Below are 14,618 nucleotides of genomic sequence, written 5' to 3'. Positions count from 1 at the left end.
TTTCTTAGAATTTATGAAGACATAGCTCTACTGAGTTTCCAATATCCCAAACATTTGTCATCTACACAGAGATACCAGTATCAAATCAAGGTCATGAGACATATAGCTGTGGCTAATCACAGTTTTAGATGTGGATAATCATATATACAACAGATTCTAGTTATCTCCTTGATAGTAATTACGAGATTTTTTAGGACAGCTATGTAGGTTAATGAAAACAGAACCATGAAGAACAATTACACTGCGTATCTTGTTTTTCTGCTATTTCAAATATACTTATTCATAAAGCAGAAATTCTTCAGTGCCTGCTTCCTGTTAATAAAAACAGTCATAAACATTTTTCTTAGTGAGATTCAGGGCAAGGACACAAGTGTTCCCAGTGCCTATGAGGTTTGCCTATGATGTACTTTGAAGCACAAGCTTGCAATGCAGAGGCTACACCAGCTTAGTTTTGGCTTTTGCATTCAAAGCAAGCTGGCATTCAAAAAAAGCTATTGGTTTACTGGTTGCATGTTAACTTCAAAAAGTATGTTTGGCTGACAAGGGCATTGAGAGAGACAAACTATTGCATAATCTTCTGCCTGGTTCCCTCACTTCTCTGCCCAAGCAAGACAATGCACATACAAAACCCCAGCAACATGGCATTTAAAATCTGCCTTTTCCATTGTCTGGTCATCTAATCCACTATGATCCAAATAAAATGGCAAGACACTTTTCTGGAGTACTAGGGAAACTTGTAGTGATTATCTCAGAGCAGACAGTTACAGTGTCCGTGGACTTCAGTGACATGAATACTATACTGAAGACAGGCATGTTCTTCAGCTACTGTGAAACAAGAACAAGAAAATGTTGGGTGTTCATTTTAAGAGCTTTAAAAACTATTTTATGAGTAAAGAGGATGTAGTTATATGCTGAAAAACAATCAAGCTAAAAAATCTGGGGTATCAGAGCAGGCTTAAAGCCTGCGATTCACGCCACAATGTATCAGTAAGTGCAGCATTAAATGTGTTGGAAAAAGCAAAATCTTTCAGTTGGCCTCAGTGAACATCAACATGTAAGGAATAAACAGTGACTGGGCTCTTGTAATGCATCCCTTATAGGCATACTTGAGGGACAAATGCATAAACGTATTATGCACTATTCCATTTTCACATTCATTAATGACAAAACCAGAGCTTTCCAGTGACCTCGTTGCTATGCTCAGGGCTGTCACTAATGGAGCTAACACAGCCTAATTGTCCCAACATTCATGGCTCACTTCTACCGTGCTAATGTACATCAGATCATTCAAGGGAAAAAAGCCCACATCCACATCTAAGCTTCACTACTCCCATCTTTCCATTCCTTCTCATAACATGAAAGGGTAGGTCAATCTAGCTTGTGTGTGAAAGAGGGAGTAACACAGTACCAGAAACAGATCCTAACACCTGCTACATGCAACAAGATGTCTGAGGACAAAGTTTATTCCAGACTTCACTACTGAACTGCTTCATGAGCATCAGTAAGTCAATGCACTGCCGCCCAGCATCTCCATTTCTCTCAACCGATAGCAATATTGCCTCGCTATAATTAGAGGTTTAGAAAAACAAGGGATAGCAGTAAAGACAAAGAATTTGGATTCTTTAGCCAAAAGAAGAGAAGACTGAAGGGGAAAATCCTAACAGTCTTTAAAAAGATACTCTGCAGCCTCCTAAGCTAGTTCATCTTATGGTCTAACTGACCCCACTGTTAGAAAGGTTCCCCCCCACTGTCTAACGTAACTTTCACTTGCTGGAATTTAAACCCAGTACTTCTTATCCGCCAAATCAAGAACATGGAGAAGGAATTATTTCCTTCCTCTTTGCATCATGATACACAGTAACTTTCATCGCTGGCTCTAGAAATGATATCATAATATTGCACAGATTTTAGAGTGGATTTTGGAGTTTCAGTTAAAGTAGACTAGCAGTATAGAAAATTTTTAATATATCAGATAACCCGCAGTTGCCTAGGGCGGAATTCATCGCCATTTGAGGCAAGTACCCCAGGCTTCCTTTAGAGTCAATGGAGCCTATGCCATGATCCACCTCATACTCAAGTTGAAGTCTAAAATGAATCATAAAAGGCCCCTGTAGAAGTTTGTCTTCACTATTTCCTGAGTGTAAGACCAAAATCTAAGAACAAAGAAATAGAAGCAAAATCAATTAGAAAGCCCAGCGTTCATTTGGAGGAGGTCCATCGACAACTGGAAAGACTAAATAAAGGGAAATCAGAGATGTTACTGTGAGAACTAGACATAATGTAAGAAATGAGAGCCTCAGAAATGAGAGCTGCCCAGCAACTGCTGGGTAAAATCTATGCGTTTGTAATAGACAAAGCTCATCTGCTTGCTTATAATTCAGGAAAGATCAGTGTGTTGTTATCAGTATAGCAGAATTTGAATAATAAATTTTGGTGAAGACTATCATTTGCACTGCCCGTTTGGTTAGAAGGGCACGGTAACAGCTGTTTTTCTCACCAAAAGCAGCTGGCTGGTGATATTATTTTTCAATTAATGATGCTACACTATGAATAGATCACTGTATGTAGAAATGAAAACAATGACAATTAGTGAAAGAAATTACGCGATGTAAAAGTAGGTTTTGGTTTGCATTTAATTGGAGGGTAAGGAAAGTCAGAGATGCAATAAAGCCCTTCTGGACACAGCAAAATTTGTATGCCGAAGGCTCTCAAAACAATCCAAGACAGACTGGGTGAATGGATCTAGAAAAAGCGAGAATTAGGAAAGTGTAGAGGAGAGTAAAGATGCAAAAGACTTAAAGCAGAATTGAGAAAATCTAAGGGGATTTTGACTTTTAAATAAGAATGTAATTTTGCACTGAATCCTTAAATGAACAGAGATTTGAGTTATTTAGAACTGAAATGCTGTCATTTTCTCTCTTTACATTGTATATGCACTAAGGCAAGCTGCATAATTCTGCACTTAGTTGAGCGTGAAAGTAAAGCTTTTTGGTTTTACCTTCCAAATCACAAGAGTAGAAGAGATGATACAAAAAGGAAAACAGCCTTATGTTAAAGGAGAACACCTTACCTCAGTGATGCTTGTCTGGCCCAAACTGTTGAACTCCATTCTGTATTTTAACTTGCATTTCATGCTAGCTGTGGAAAACACAGCCTAATTTGGGTGTATAAGAGGTGAGATCTGTATTAATTAGTCTTAAAGCTCTAATGTACTCCTCTATCGTAAAATGAGGACCAAATCAAATAGTTGAAACAACTCTACCTCTGTGCATATGTTACTAAGTCTTTAACCACATCACTGAGTTACAGAATATTACCAATTCTTCTCAGAAACAAATAAAAACACCAAATAACAGGAAGAGGTAAATAAACAATGAATGTGACCCAGGAAAAAGAAGTTCTGCTTTGCATGTATGTGACTTACAACCAATATAATAATTGATAATCTATGCTCTACATCTTGCTATGAATGAACATGTGTGTGAATGTCAACTGGTACAAACGAGACTCTCCATTTAGAGCTCGAGTTTTCTTTCCTTCTCACACCATCCTGCTCTGCTTTGTGCTCCTTTTCCAGAAAAGCAGCAGGTGAACACATTTAGATACCGTCCATGTACAGCAGAATGTCAAGAGTTCACATTCCAAGGACTCACACCTTGCAGAAACACAGGCTTTTCTTTCTTAAAGATTATGTAATAGACCTCTCCGGCTTTGCTTTATAGCCTTCACACATTTATTGTTCCACTGTCTTGTCCTGGATCAGAAATTGATGAAATCTTACTTGCAGTGATTTGAGGGACAGGGATATTGAAATCCTGATATTTCTCTATCAGTCCCAATCATCTTTGTTTTTTACAAAACCATATGCTTGCAGTTGGCAACATCAGGATTAATTTATCTGTCTGAACATTAACATGACCTCCCACAGTCACATTCTCTACATCCCTCCCCTAAGACCTTGAAAATAGAAATGATAAAATTGTTGTTTCAGCCTGTAGGAGTAACAGCCTGATTAGTAATTACCTGTGTAAGAAAGAAAGAGAGCCCCAGCAAAGAGTGTGGGAGCACAAAACTGCTATAAGAGAGAAGTCAGGTCACACACTTTGCATATTAGTTTGTAACAGAATGTGTTCTCAGTGGACGGTTTTATATAGTATGAGAACGAGATGTGCAGAGAAGGACAAGCTCTAGCCAAGTATCTACATCTCAACTGGGAGACAGGCTAATCAGGAATTTTCAGCAAAAGATTTTTCCTCAAAATACGCCAAATTGTCATTTTGTACTTGCTGTACATTTAACATCGTTAATGTCAGTGAAAAAAAAGGGGGAAATGTTTAAACATCAGCGAAAAGCTGAGGGGATGCTTCAGTTACCAAACCCCTCCCTCCCAGCTCTGTTTCCTCTCCTCTCTTTTCCCTCTGCATTTGAAGGTTGTGGATGGCCATCTCTTGCATCTAACAGGATGGTTCTTCTTCAAGTCAACTGCTGAGAGAGAAGACTTTTTCTACCGACAATATCTCAGTATCCCTGACGCTGAGCACCTGAAGCCTGAAGATAGACAGCCACCAAAGGACGGTCATCCTCTGTGAAATACAACAATTAGAGGATCAAGACAAGAACTGGGAAAGAAATTGAAGCATTAGTGACAGGTGAGAAGACTGCGGACACAGCAAAAACTATGATGAGGCTTCTGGCATACTTTGGAGTTGAGGTTGTACAAACACTGACTGGTTCTTATGGAGCCTCTACCTGGGGAAGCCACTATATGGCTCCAGGGTTCTCTGGGAAAGCAAAGAGGAGACAGCCATGGAAAGGAAACCCCTCGCATTATGCTTTATGCTATGAATTTCTGTAAATGCTTCACAGCATTTCTACACCAGCTGAGGAAGCAGTGCACAGGCTTTCTGTTCTGCTCACTGGAGAAGAATATGAAAGAAGCTCTGAAAACCCCGGGGAAAGGTATTGCAAGTTGTAAAAAGCATTTGTACAATATGGAAAAAACCAAAACTTCTTTCTTCCTGACATCTGCAAAGTGAAAGATGAAAAAACCACATAAAACTATCCTGGAAATGCACACACTTTTTCTTTAGAACTTGAAAGGTCTACGATTCAGAAAATAACGTGCAAAAATTCCATTGGGATTTGTGTTTACTATAGCGTTCTTCACGCTTCATTCTACTAGCTTACTTTCTACTTGTTCTGCAACTGCTAAGGAGTTTTGTTTTCCAGCTAGTCTCTCCATAACTACATGGTGGTCTGCAACAGCACAGAAGATTCTGATTACTGAGGAAAAGAGAATGTAAACATATTTTAAAATAATCCACAACTCCATCTTTGTTTCTGTCTCCTGATCTGCATGCTTTCTATCAACTTCATTCAATTTACACTCTGATGTCTTGCTTTATCTAGACATTATATTGGGTTTATGTGGCAATTAACAAACTCAAGTTTTCTGGGATTTTTGAAAAGAGAAAGGATCTATATTTCTGAGTTTTGTGATATACTCCTCATGCGACTGCAAAATTACTTTTTTTTTCCCCACTTACAGCATAGGGATAATACGGCCTCATCTTCCCAAATGCATGGTATTGCAGATGTCACGTAGCTTCAGAAACATCAAAATATATGCCAGTAATACACTGAAATAATTACTCTCCTTTGTACTACATTCCAGAGAAATACTTGGTATAATCAGTGTCTTCCTTTTACACACTTTGTATATTTTTCCCATAGCATAGTTTAGAGAGGTATGTCTTTCAAAGCAAAAACTCAGCTTAACCCACAACATCTAAAAACTTCCAAGTAAAAAACACTGGAAAGTTCTCTAAACTGAAAATGGAGAATTATTACAAATATAGTAAAACATTGAAATGTTCTTAAGAATATTGACAGAACACAGATTAAACTAATCATTACATAAATAGTTTTGACATTTATATTTTCACCAAGGCGATTCATACAATGTTTTAAAATGTTGGCAAGGATATAATTTTTCAAAAAAGTTGTCGTTTGACTTACCGGGAAGTACAGAAGAAGTGATCCAAAAAGAATGGTTTCCAACAGCACCAGCCCTGAAGCCCTGATACTCTAAAAGACAAAAAACATTACAAAATATTAGAAAATTCTCTCTCTGTGCCATTTATGCCTTTGCAGAAGGCACCTCCCTTTTGTCAGTATAATGCTTCCACAGTAATGCTTATTAAAGCACAGTATTAAGCTGTCTGTCATATTGGCATGCTCCACATCCTTTAATTCACAGGCCCATTACAATGGTTGTGTTTTACAAAATCCAATTTAAAAAATCACTCTTTCCTATGTTAAATACTATTCAACACACATTACCTGGATATGCTTTGAAACTGCTAAAATTCCTCTCAAGTGTGAAGAGTTACGGATCATGGGAATTACAGATATGAATTTAACTGTAGAATTTGTTCTGTACTATTTAAATTTCAATAATTCCTTTGAACATTTTGACTTATTTAATGTTAATGACTTTCCTTCTATAATACGTATGAATAATCTACAATTTTACTGAATACAGAGTGTGCTGTTAGATTGAAAGCCCCTTTATTTTTCCTGAAATTTTGTGCAACGATGTTGATTCAGACATTAACTTGTCAGGATTGTAAAATATCATGACATTTCCTCACTGATTCTAATGCAGTCTTTCCATCGTAGTTTTCTTACATTTTAAAATTAAAAAAAAAATCAATTCTTTTTCCTAATACAAAGCGTATTCCAGTAAGTTTGATGATTTATGTATAGTGCATCTGCACCTTATCTTAAAGACAAAACATCAACATTGCTTCCCATTTCTTTAACCATATCCTTCCCTTCAGATATTGTTTCATACACTGTTCTGGAAGAAGGCAATGCTTTCCCGACTGGAAGCAATGCAGTCAGATAAGATGGCAGAAGAAGCTTTGCCAAAAATCTTTTGAAAAATCCCCTTCTTTCGCATCATAAAATCCTCTTGTGGGCTGGAATCAATGGTTTGTGGTAATCTCTCTAATGGTTTTAGATGGAAGAAGTTTATTTTTCAGAAGTAAGGCAATCATAAAAAAAAAAAAAACCAACTCTATCTGAATGGATTTACAGACAAAATTTTGGTGCCCTGGGGTCCAGTTTCTGCTTGCAAAAGACTCATGGAATTTTCTAGATAAAAATTCAGCTTTTCAGTGAATCTATAACCTTACTCAGATTTCCTCATTCATTTTTTCAACTGGTCACTTTTAAAACATCTATTGTACTGAACATAGGTTGAAAGACCTATAGGTTGAAAGAAAATTCTCAGGAAGCCTTTTTAATATGAGACAATTACGGAGCTACCTAATTTCTAGCAATGGTGAAATTTTGCAGCAAAGGTTGTCTAAAGCATGTACATCAGCAGAGACATCATCAACATCCTACACAAGTGTCCATTTCAAAAATTATCATGAGAAGTTACTTCCAACGGGTATTCACATCATAGAATCATAGAATCATAGAATCATTAAGGTTGGAAAAGACCCCTAAGATCATCGAGTCCAACCATCAACCCAACACTACCATGCCCACTCAACCATGTTACTAAGCGCCTCATCTACACGTCTTTTAAATACCTCCAGGGATGGTGACTCAACCACTTCCCTGGGCAGCCTGTTCCAAGGCCTGACCACTCTTTCAGTAAAGAAATTTCTCCTAATGTCCAATCTAAACCTCCCTTGGCACAACTTGAGGCCATTTCCTCTCGTCCTATCGCTTGTTACTTGGGAGAGGAGACCAACACCCACCTGGCTACAACCTCCTTTCAGGTGTCTCTAAAACTGAATTGAAACTGAGACTTATCTATTTCTAGCAAAATTTTCATGGAACTGATATGCTTCCATGAAATGTTTCTTAAAAAACAAAGCAAAACAAAACAAAACACCAACAAATAGCTAAAATACTGTAGTTGTCTTTCTGAATAGAATGCAATGCCTGCCTTAGCAAGTGCTGAAACTTGAATATCAACCCACAAGTGCAGCTTATATTTACACTGGGTTTCCGCAATGCATGGCATTTGTTTCAAGAACCCAAATTAAAGTGTTTTGTTTTTTTTTTTCTCTATTATGATATTGGGTAAAGCATAAACACAATCCCAAATGCAAAAAGCTGGGAAACTGGTAACTGAAATGCCAGCATCAGTTTTTTTAGGCTCAAGTGATCCCATTGTTCAATGACATATCAAATTCAACTGAGCCAGTACTTTATATAATTTATTTCTGTCACTTGAATAGATGGGCAGCCTCACCCACTAGTCTGCTAATGTAAAGATGGTCCAGCACTCCTGTACTGCATTTCCCCATGTAACAGCCCTGCCTCACGTCATCTAGAAGGATGCTCCAGAGAGAAACTCACAAAGCATATATATCAAGAGAAAAAAAATTGCCCAAAACACATTGATTCTATATTTGTGAGACACTCATTTGTTATAAAGATTCCCTAAACAATAAACAAAGACCCGAAGGCATGATACTATCTTTTATGGCTGCTGTAATAAGATTTTTTATGTACCCATATTTCTGTATTCAGATACATTCAACTTTTTCAAATGGCACTACAAAAATCAATACATATACACAACTTTTCAAGACTGCTTTCTGTAGACACTTCTGATCTAATATAACACCAAAAAGCTGGAAGCAAATGTTTAGATGCCAGTTATGAAGTCATTAAATGGAATACTTCCAGGTTATTTTAATTAAGAAGTGACTAGACTCCCAATTATTTTATAGCTTAAACGTTTGAAGCTATGGATCATGCACACTGCTTTGACATGAAAGTGCAAATATTTTTACAAACTGTAAATGGCAGTATGAGTTAGTTCACATTTCTAATGAACACATATTTAGCCTGAGTGAGACGTAAATCTTGTGTGCAGCAGATGAAAAAGGAAAGCTTAGAAAGCTTAGAAAAGGTTAAAATCTGCCTGCGATAACATAGGTTTTACACTTTGCGATGTAAAGTTCCCAGCACTATATCATAAACTTAAAAAAAGCACTATAGGACGATGTCCACAAGATTCCGTATGTGGCCCTGACTCTGCTGTAGCTGGGATCTCCACACATGTTTGATACAGTTTTTCTTCACAACATCTTTGTAAGACAATGGCACTTTACTCATTGGGAATTAATGCAGAGGGGTCTTGCCCAACACCACACAAGACACTGGCAGAGGTCAGCGAACTCACGTCTCCCGCTATCGATCAATACTCAAACCACTGAAGAAGCTTGTTTTTCTTATTTCGTACAATGCATCTGGATATGGCAGAATGGCTGAGAAAGTAGCTGAAATGGGTATCATAGAGAAGATGGAAATGATCTAAAAAAGCTGGTCTTCAATCAGCTTCTGGGTGAACATCCTTTTCTAAACAACTCTCGCACTCTGATCCGTCTTTTCTTATCAAGCTTTTTTTTGGGCGGCATGATCATAAGATAACTTGCAGGGGCAAAGAACTTCAGCGTTTCCAGCTCTCCTTCCAATGAATGAACCCATGATTTTCTTCTCACCTGTGTTCTAGCAGGAACCATTCTTTGTGAATTCTGGCCATGCACTTCTGTTCCCGCCCTAAAAGAAGTGTGGCTTACAGAGCAACACTGGAATTCAAAATGAGCTTGAATCCAGGTTTTGACTGTGCTTTTATCTCAGTCGTTGATACCTGGAGAAGGGGGGTTTTAACCCAACGTTTACAGATACCATAGCTCTTCTTAACAGGATTCTTCAGCAAATGGAGTAGACATTCTGGCAGAGATGAATGCCATCACGGTGATGAAGAAAAGCACACAACTTCAAATAAGAAACAGTACAACCAAAGAACTATTTTTGCCTAAGTGTAGAGAAAAGAAAAAAATGGGATGGAAATGGAAGCATCAGAATTCTCCCGAACTACATTTTTGAAACTCTAATTGTTAATTTTCTCTACTGCAAAGAAAAGGACATATTTTAATAACAAAAAAGTAACATGAAAGTTTTTGGTTTAGAAAAAACACATACATTGATTTAAAAAATATATATGGCTTTTTCCTTCCAATAACCCCCATTGTAGCCTGAGAGGTAAGGTCCAGGAAGTAAAGTCTTCATCCAGCACTGAAGCTTTAATAACAGGGAATAGCTAAAGAGAGGAAAACCAAAACTAAAGCAGGATGTTTTTACATTAATTTATTAGATAAAGATATTCTATATTTGATAGACAGTATTTTCACCAGTCTCTGAGCACCAGTTTTTCCACCAAAATCCTTGAATCCTTCACTGTACAGGCTTTGCAAATGCAGGCCCCTAAGGCATGGCTGTGGGCAGCATCACAAATGCTTGACTTTATGGGAATCTGCAACACACACAGCAGTGAATATGCCCACATACCTCAGGAAAAAAGCCTTTGCTCTCTTAAGAAAACAAATGAAAGAATGGAAACAAATGATAACCCAAAGCCTCCACCAACTGGTGTCCATCTATACTGTCTGCACAATTAAAACTCTCTGATGGAATTCACAGAAATCAGGGCATTTTAGGATATAGCCCTGAAATTCCATGCAGTGGGATTTTCTTCCACTTGCTCAATTTCTTTTTCTCTTCCTCAACAGCTGCTTGGTTTTTTGCATCTGCCTTGCTTGTTGGCATTTATTTTGGTTTTTGCTTATTTATTTCTCTGGCTGTTCATCTTGTGTACAGTTTGTTTATAGCTGCTTCGTCTGTGTGCTCATTTCCCTTTCGGGGTTTTATTTCTATGTTTACTTCTTTGTGCCAGTAAAACTGTCCTTTCTGGTTTTCCCTGTCTCACTTAATGCTTACACATTGCTGACACCTAAGTGATACTGCAATTTATTTTGCTTCTAGCTTCATACTAACTTTCATACTTAGCTTAGCTACCTCTACCATACATTTTCCACATTCTCTAGGTTTGTTTGCTTTTTAATTAACTGACATCTTGGTTAAAAAATAATAATAATTATTATTATTATTATGGATAAGTCAAAGGAGGAAAAATAATGATTGAACTAGGCATTAGCTTCAATCTAGCCTCCATCCAGAAGTATTGGAATCAAACCAAAAGAAAGCAATTAAAATAGTATGGCATGTATTACACTAAAGATCAAGACCAGGTATGTACTGGTCTCTATCATCTTCTTCATCCGAAGCCAGAGTTTTTTTGGAGAGTAGCTACCATCCTTCAGTTCTGCAGTGAACAATAAAGCCCACTAAGACAATTCCAGCAAATCTGATGCAAGTTGTCAGCCATGAGAGAAATGCAAGTGAATTGCAATCAGGTGTTTCATAGGAAGCTATCAAAAGGCCAGCTAGCAAAATGCCACATAGTTTTAGGTACATGGCAGCAAATGCAAATCAATTAGTGTGAGGACACAGGACATAAAGACCCCTGTTTGGTGGGCTCGGTAACTTCTGAATCACTGGGTATGCTACACCTACACAGAAAAATCAGCATACTAGAACAGTAAAATGTCTTGCATCTGTATGTAATGTACTTCAAGAGGTGTTTATGGAAAAAGTGAGTTCAAGTAAACTAGTGTGACTTAGGCAGTGGCACAGGGCTCATAGCTGAGCACATACCCTCATGTTATACAGCCGCTACAGTCTGGACCAGCACTCCAACTCAAGGAGGAATATACTAGAAATATTCACAGCAACTCCTCTCAGCTGGGATGTACTACTAATAGTTGTGAGAGCTACTGACCATTTTGCATTTCAGTGACTACTCAAAGTTAAATGAGTGTTAGTGATCTAAAGTAAACTGTTAAAGCTATTCACAAAGTCAAGAAATACTCACGGTCATTACCAGCTCCGAGGTTAGATATCACCTCAGTGTGAGATTCAAGATTTGATTGCAATTCTGCATCCAAGGTATAGGGTCAGAGCCATGACATCACGCTACATGATGTGGCATGTTCAGTCCATAAACAAGTTGAGGAGCAGCTACACTGAAATTGCCTTTGTAGGCTTCCCCTTGGAAGACAAGACAAAATAGTGGGTCACAGTAACCCCACAGCAGATTCTTTTGGTCAGTCAAGCAAGATGCGCTGATGGAGAGGAGACAGAGACTTGGGTTAAGGGCAGGGAAAGCAGAATCAGGGTGCTGGGGTCCAAGGCAGCCCTGTGAGAAAGGCGACATTGTCAGACCTTGGTGTGGTCCAGGCACATAGACAGTCAGAGGCCAAGGGAGGTGATTTCCCCCCTCTACTCCGCTCTCGTGAGACTCCTCCTGGAGTACTGCATTCAGCTCTGGAGTCCCCAGCAAAAGAAGGACATGGACCTGTTGGAGTGAGTCCAGAGGAAGGCCACAAAGATGATCATCAGAGGGGCTGGAGCACCTCTCCTACGAAGACAGGCTGAGAGAGTTGGGGTTGTTCAGCCTGGAGAAGAGGAGGCTCTGGGGAGACCTTATAGCAGCCTCCCAGTACCTGAAGGGGGCCTACAAGAAAGCTGGAGAGGGTCTTTTTACAAGGGCATGTAGTGATAAGATGAGGGGTAACGGCTTTAAACTGAAAGAGGGCAGATGTAGATTAGATGCAAGGAAGAAATTCTTCACTATGAGGGTGGTGAGGCACTGGAACAGGTTGCCCAGAGAAGCTGTGGATGCCCCATCCCAGGAAGTGTTCAAGACCAGGCTGGATGGGGCTTTGAGCAACCTGATCTAGTGGAAGGTGTCCCTGCCCATGGCAAGGGGGGTGGAACGAGATGATCTTTAAGCTCCCTTCCAATCCAAACCATTGTATGGTTCTATGATTCTATGATTTTTCTTATTAACTGTGTTTTCAACACTGAAACCTCAGTTCAGCGTGTACAAATATTCTGAATTAGGAAGACAGGGAAGTAGAGGCTGGTTCATTACTTCTGCTCTCCTGTGAAGCAAACATAGCGGCCTCTCTGGAGCAATTCCTTTACGGAAAGCCTCATTCACTGTTTATTAGAGAAATACAGCTGTTTTCTAACTTTCTCATATACCTTTTCCCATTAATAAAAACAAACCAAAAACACTATTACAGGAGGGAAGCCATTCACCATAGGTCTGTGCTGTTCTGTGAATGGCAGTCCAGCTGGGACAGAAGCACCCCATTAACACAGAGTAACTCACAGGACTCATCCAAACCAGCAGGACTGGGGCTAATGCCTGCTTTGAAAACTGAAGACTTGAACAGTAGAAGGAACAATGAAAGAGAGAGTGTGTGCCCAAGTGGGATATGTTAGATTCTTTTTATATACCTTTACTAGAAAAGGGATAAAAACCCTAACATACTACTGCAAAATACAGAAGACTGTGTGACTACTCATCAGTGCTTGAACAAAAGTAACATGACTGAGGTGTAGCTGCTTCAATACCATGCAGGTGTTTAACACGCAGATCATCCTGATTCCGTTATGAGTTTGATGTCTATAGCTTTTCTAGGCAAGGAACTAGCATGTTAGAAATATACAGAGAGAAAACACAAATTTATTAATCTGAAAAGAAAAAAAAAGTGAAATGGAGGGGGCAGGTAAAGCTAGAAATAATACGGGTCCTAGGGGTCACATCTGCAAACAAACATTCATTTGCAAATTCTTGTGACAGGAAAAGTGACCAGTGAAACTTGCACAACTTTTCATAGCAAGATCACCACCCTTTATTCTCTTGAATATATTAGAAAAGGAGGTGTCTGGGTAGGGTGACAGAGCAAAAATACCTACTAATCTACAGAATGGATTTGGAGAAACTGAAAGAAGATGAAGTAACACTGCACAGATAGGTAAAGCTGTAACTACTGACAAAAGTAAAACATCAATTAGCTGATTTAAAGCAACATTATTCACTATAATGGATTAAAATGATGTCAAGGAAAGTTACCAGAAAAATTCTTAAAAATAAAGGTTTCTTGTTCTAATCCACTTTCTCCAAAGGAAAGTAAATAAGGAGAGTTCCAAGTCTTGATATCCTCCAGGATACCCTAATAAAGGGAATATGAAACTCACAAACAACTAATCATCAGCTGAAAGAAGACTGAGGTGTTCTTTTCGCAGTTCCTGTTATGCATGCTTTGTATCTAATCGATAAACACTCTAATATGCCACAACGTGCATAATAAAATCTAACTAGTCTCATAGAATCACTGACTCATAGAAACATTTGTTGGAAGGGACTTCTACAGGTCATCTAGTCCCACTCCCTGGTCAAAGCAGGAGTACTGCCAACACTAGACCAGGTCAGCCATGGCTTTATCTATCCAAGTCTTAAAAACCTCCAAGAATGGAGCTGGGTAACTGATGTGTTACCCAGCTGACTCTGGTCTGGCACTTCTCTCCTAATGCCCAGCTTAAACCTCCCAAGCCCTAATATGTGACTGTTGTCGCTTGTTACTTCCATCACTTGCCATTACTAAGGAGAGTTTGGATCTGTTTTCGCAACCACCCTTCAAGTAGGCCACTACTAGATTGCCCCTTAGCTTCCTCTTTGCCATCCTATCAAAGCTTAGCTCCCTCAAGCTCTACCAGTAGGTTATATGCTCTAGCCCCCACTAGCAGTCATCCACTGGACTCTCTCCAGTTTCTCCATTCTTCTTGAACCACAGAGCTCAAAACTGGACCCAGTATTTCAGAAGCAGCCTCAC

The 14,618-nt window shown here is 38.9% G+C and overlaps 1 protein-coding gene across 1 annotated transcript in view; it reads right to left on the bottom strand.

The window, feature by feature from the left end:
• Positions 1 to 14,618, bottom strand: part of GPR158 (G protein-coupled receptor 158) — a 204,313-nt gene that overhangs the window by 78,226 nt on the left and 111,469 nt on the right. Inside the window, exon 5 of the mRNA XM_075140803.1 lies at positions 6,019 to 6,087. Within this exon, the coding sequence (XP_074996904.1) occupies positions 6,019 to 6,087 (69 nt within the window). The remainder of the gene's footprint in view (positions 1 to 6,018; positions 6,088 to 14,618) is intronic.

This window comes from Calonectris borealis, chromosome 2 (assembly GCF_964195595.1).
Source record: "Calonectris borealis chromosome 2, bCalBor7.hap1.2, whole genome shotgun sequence".
NCBI classification, from domain to species: Eukaryota; Metazoa; Chordata; class Aves; order Procellariiformes; family Procellariidae; genus Calonectris; species Calonectris borealis.
Note: the sequence above shows the minus strand (reverse complement) of the source record. Positions and strands in the feature narration are given on the sequence as shown.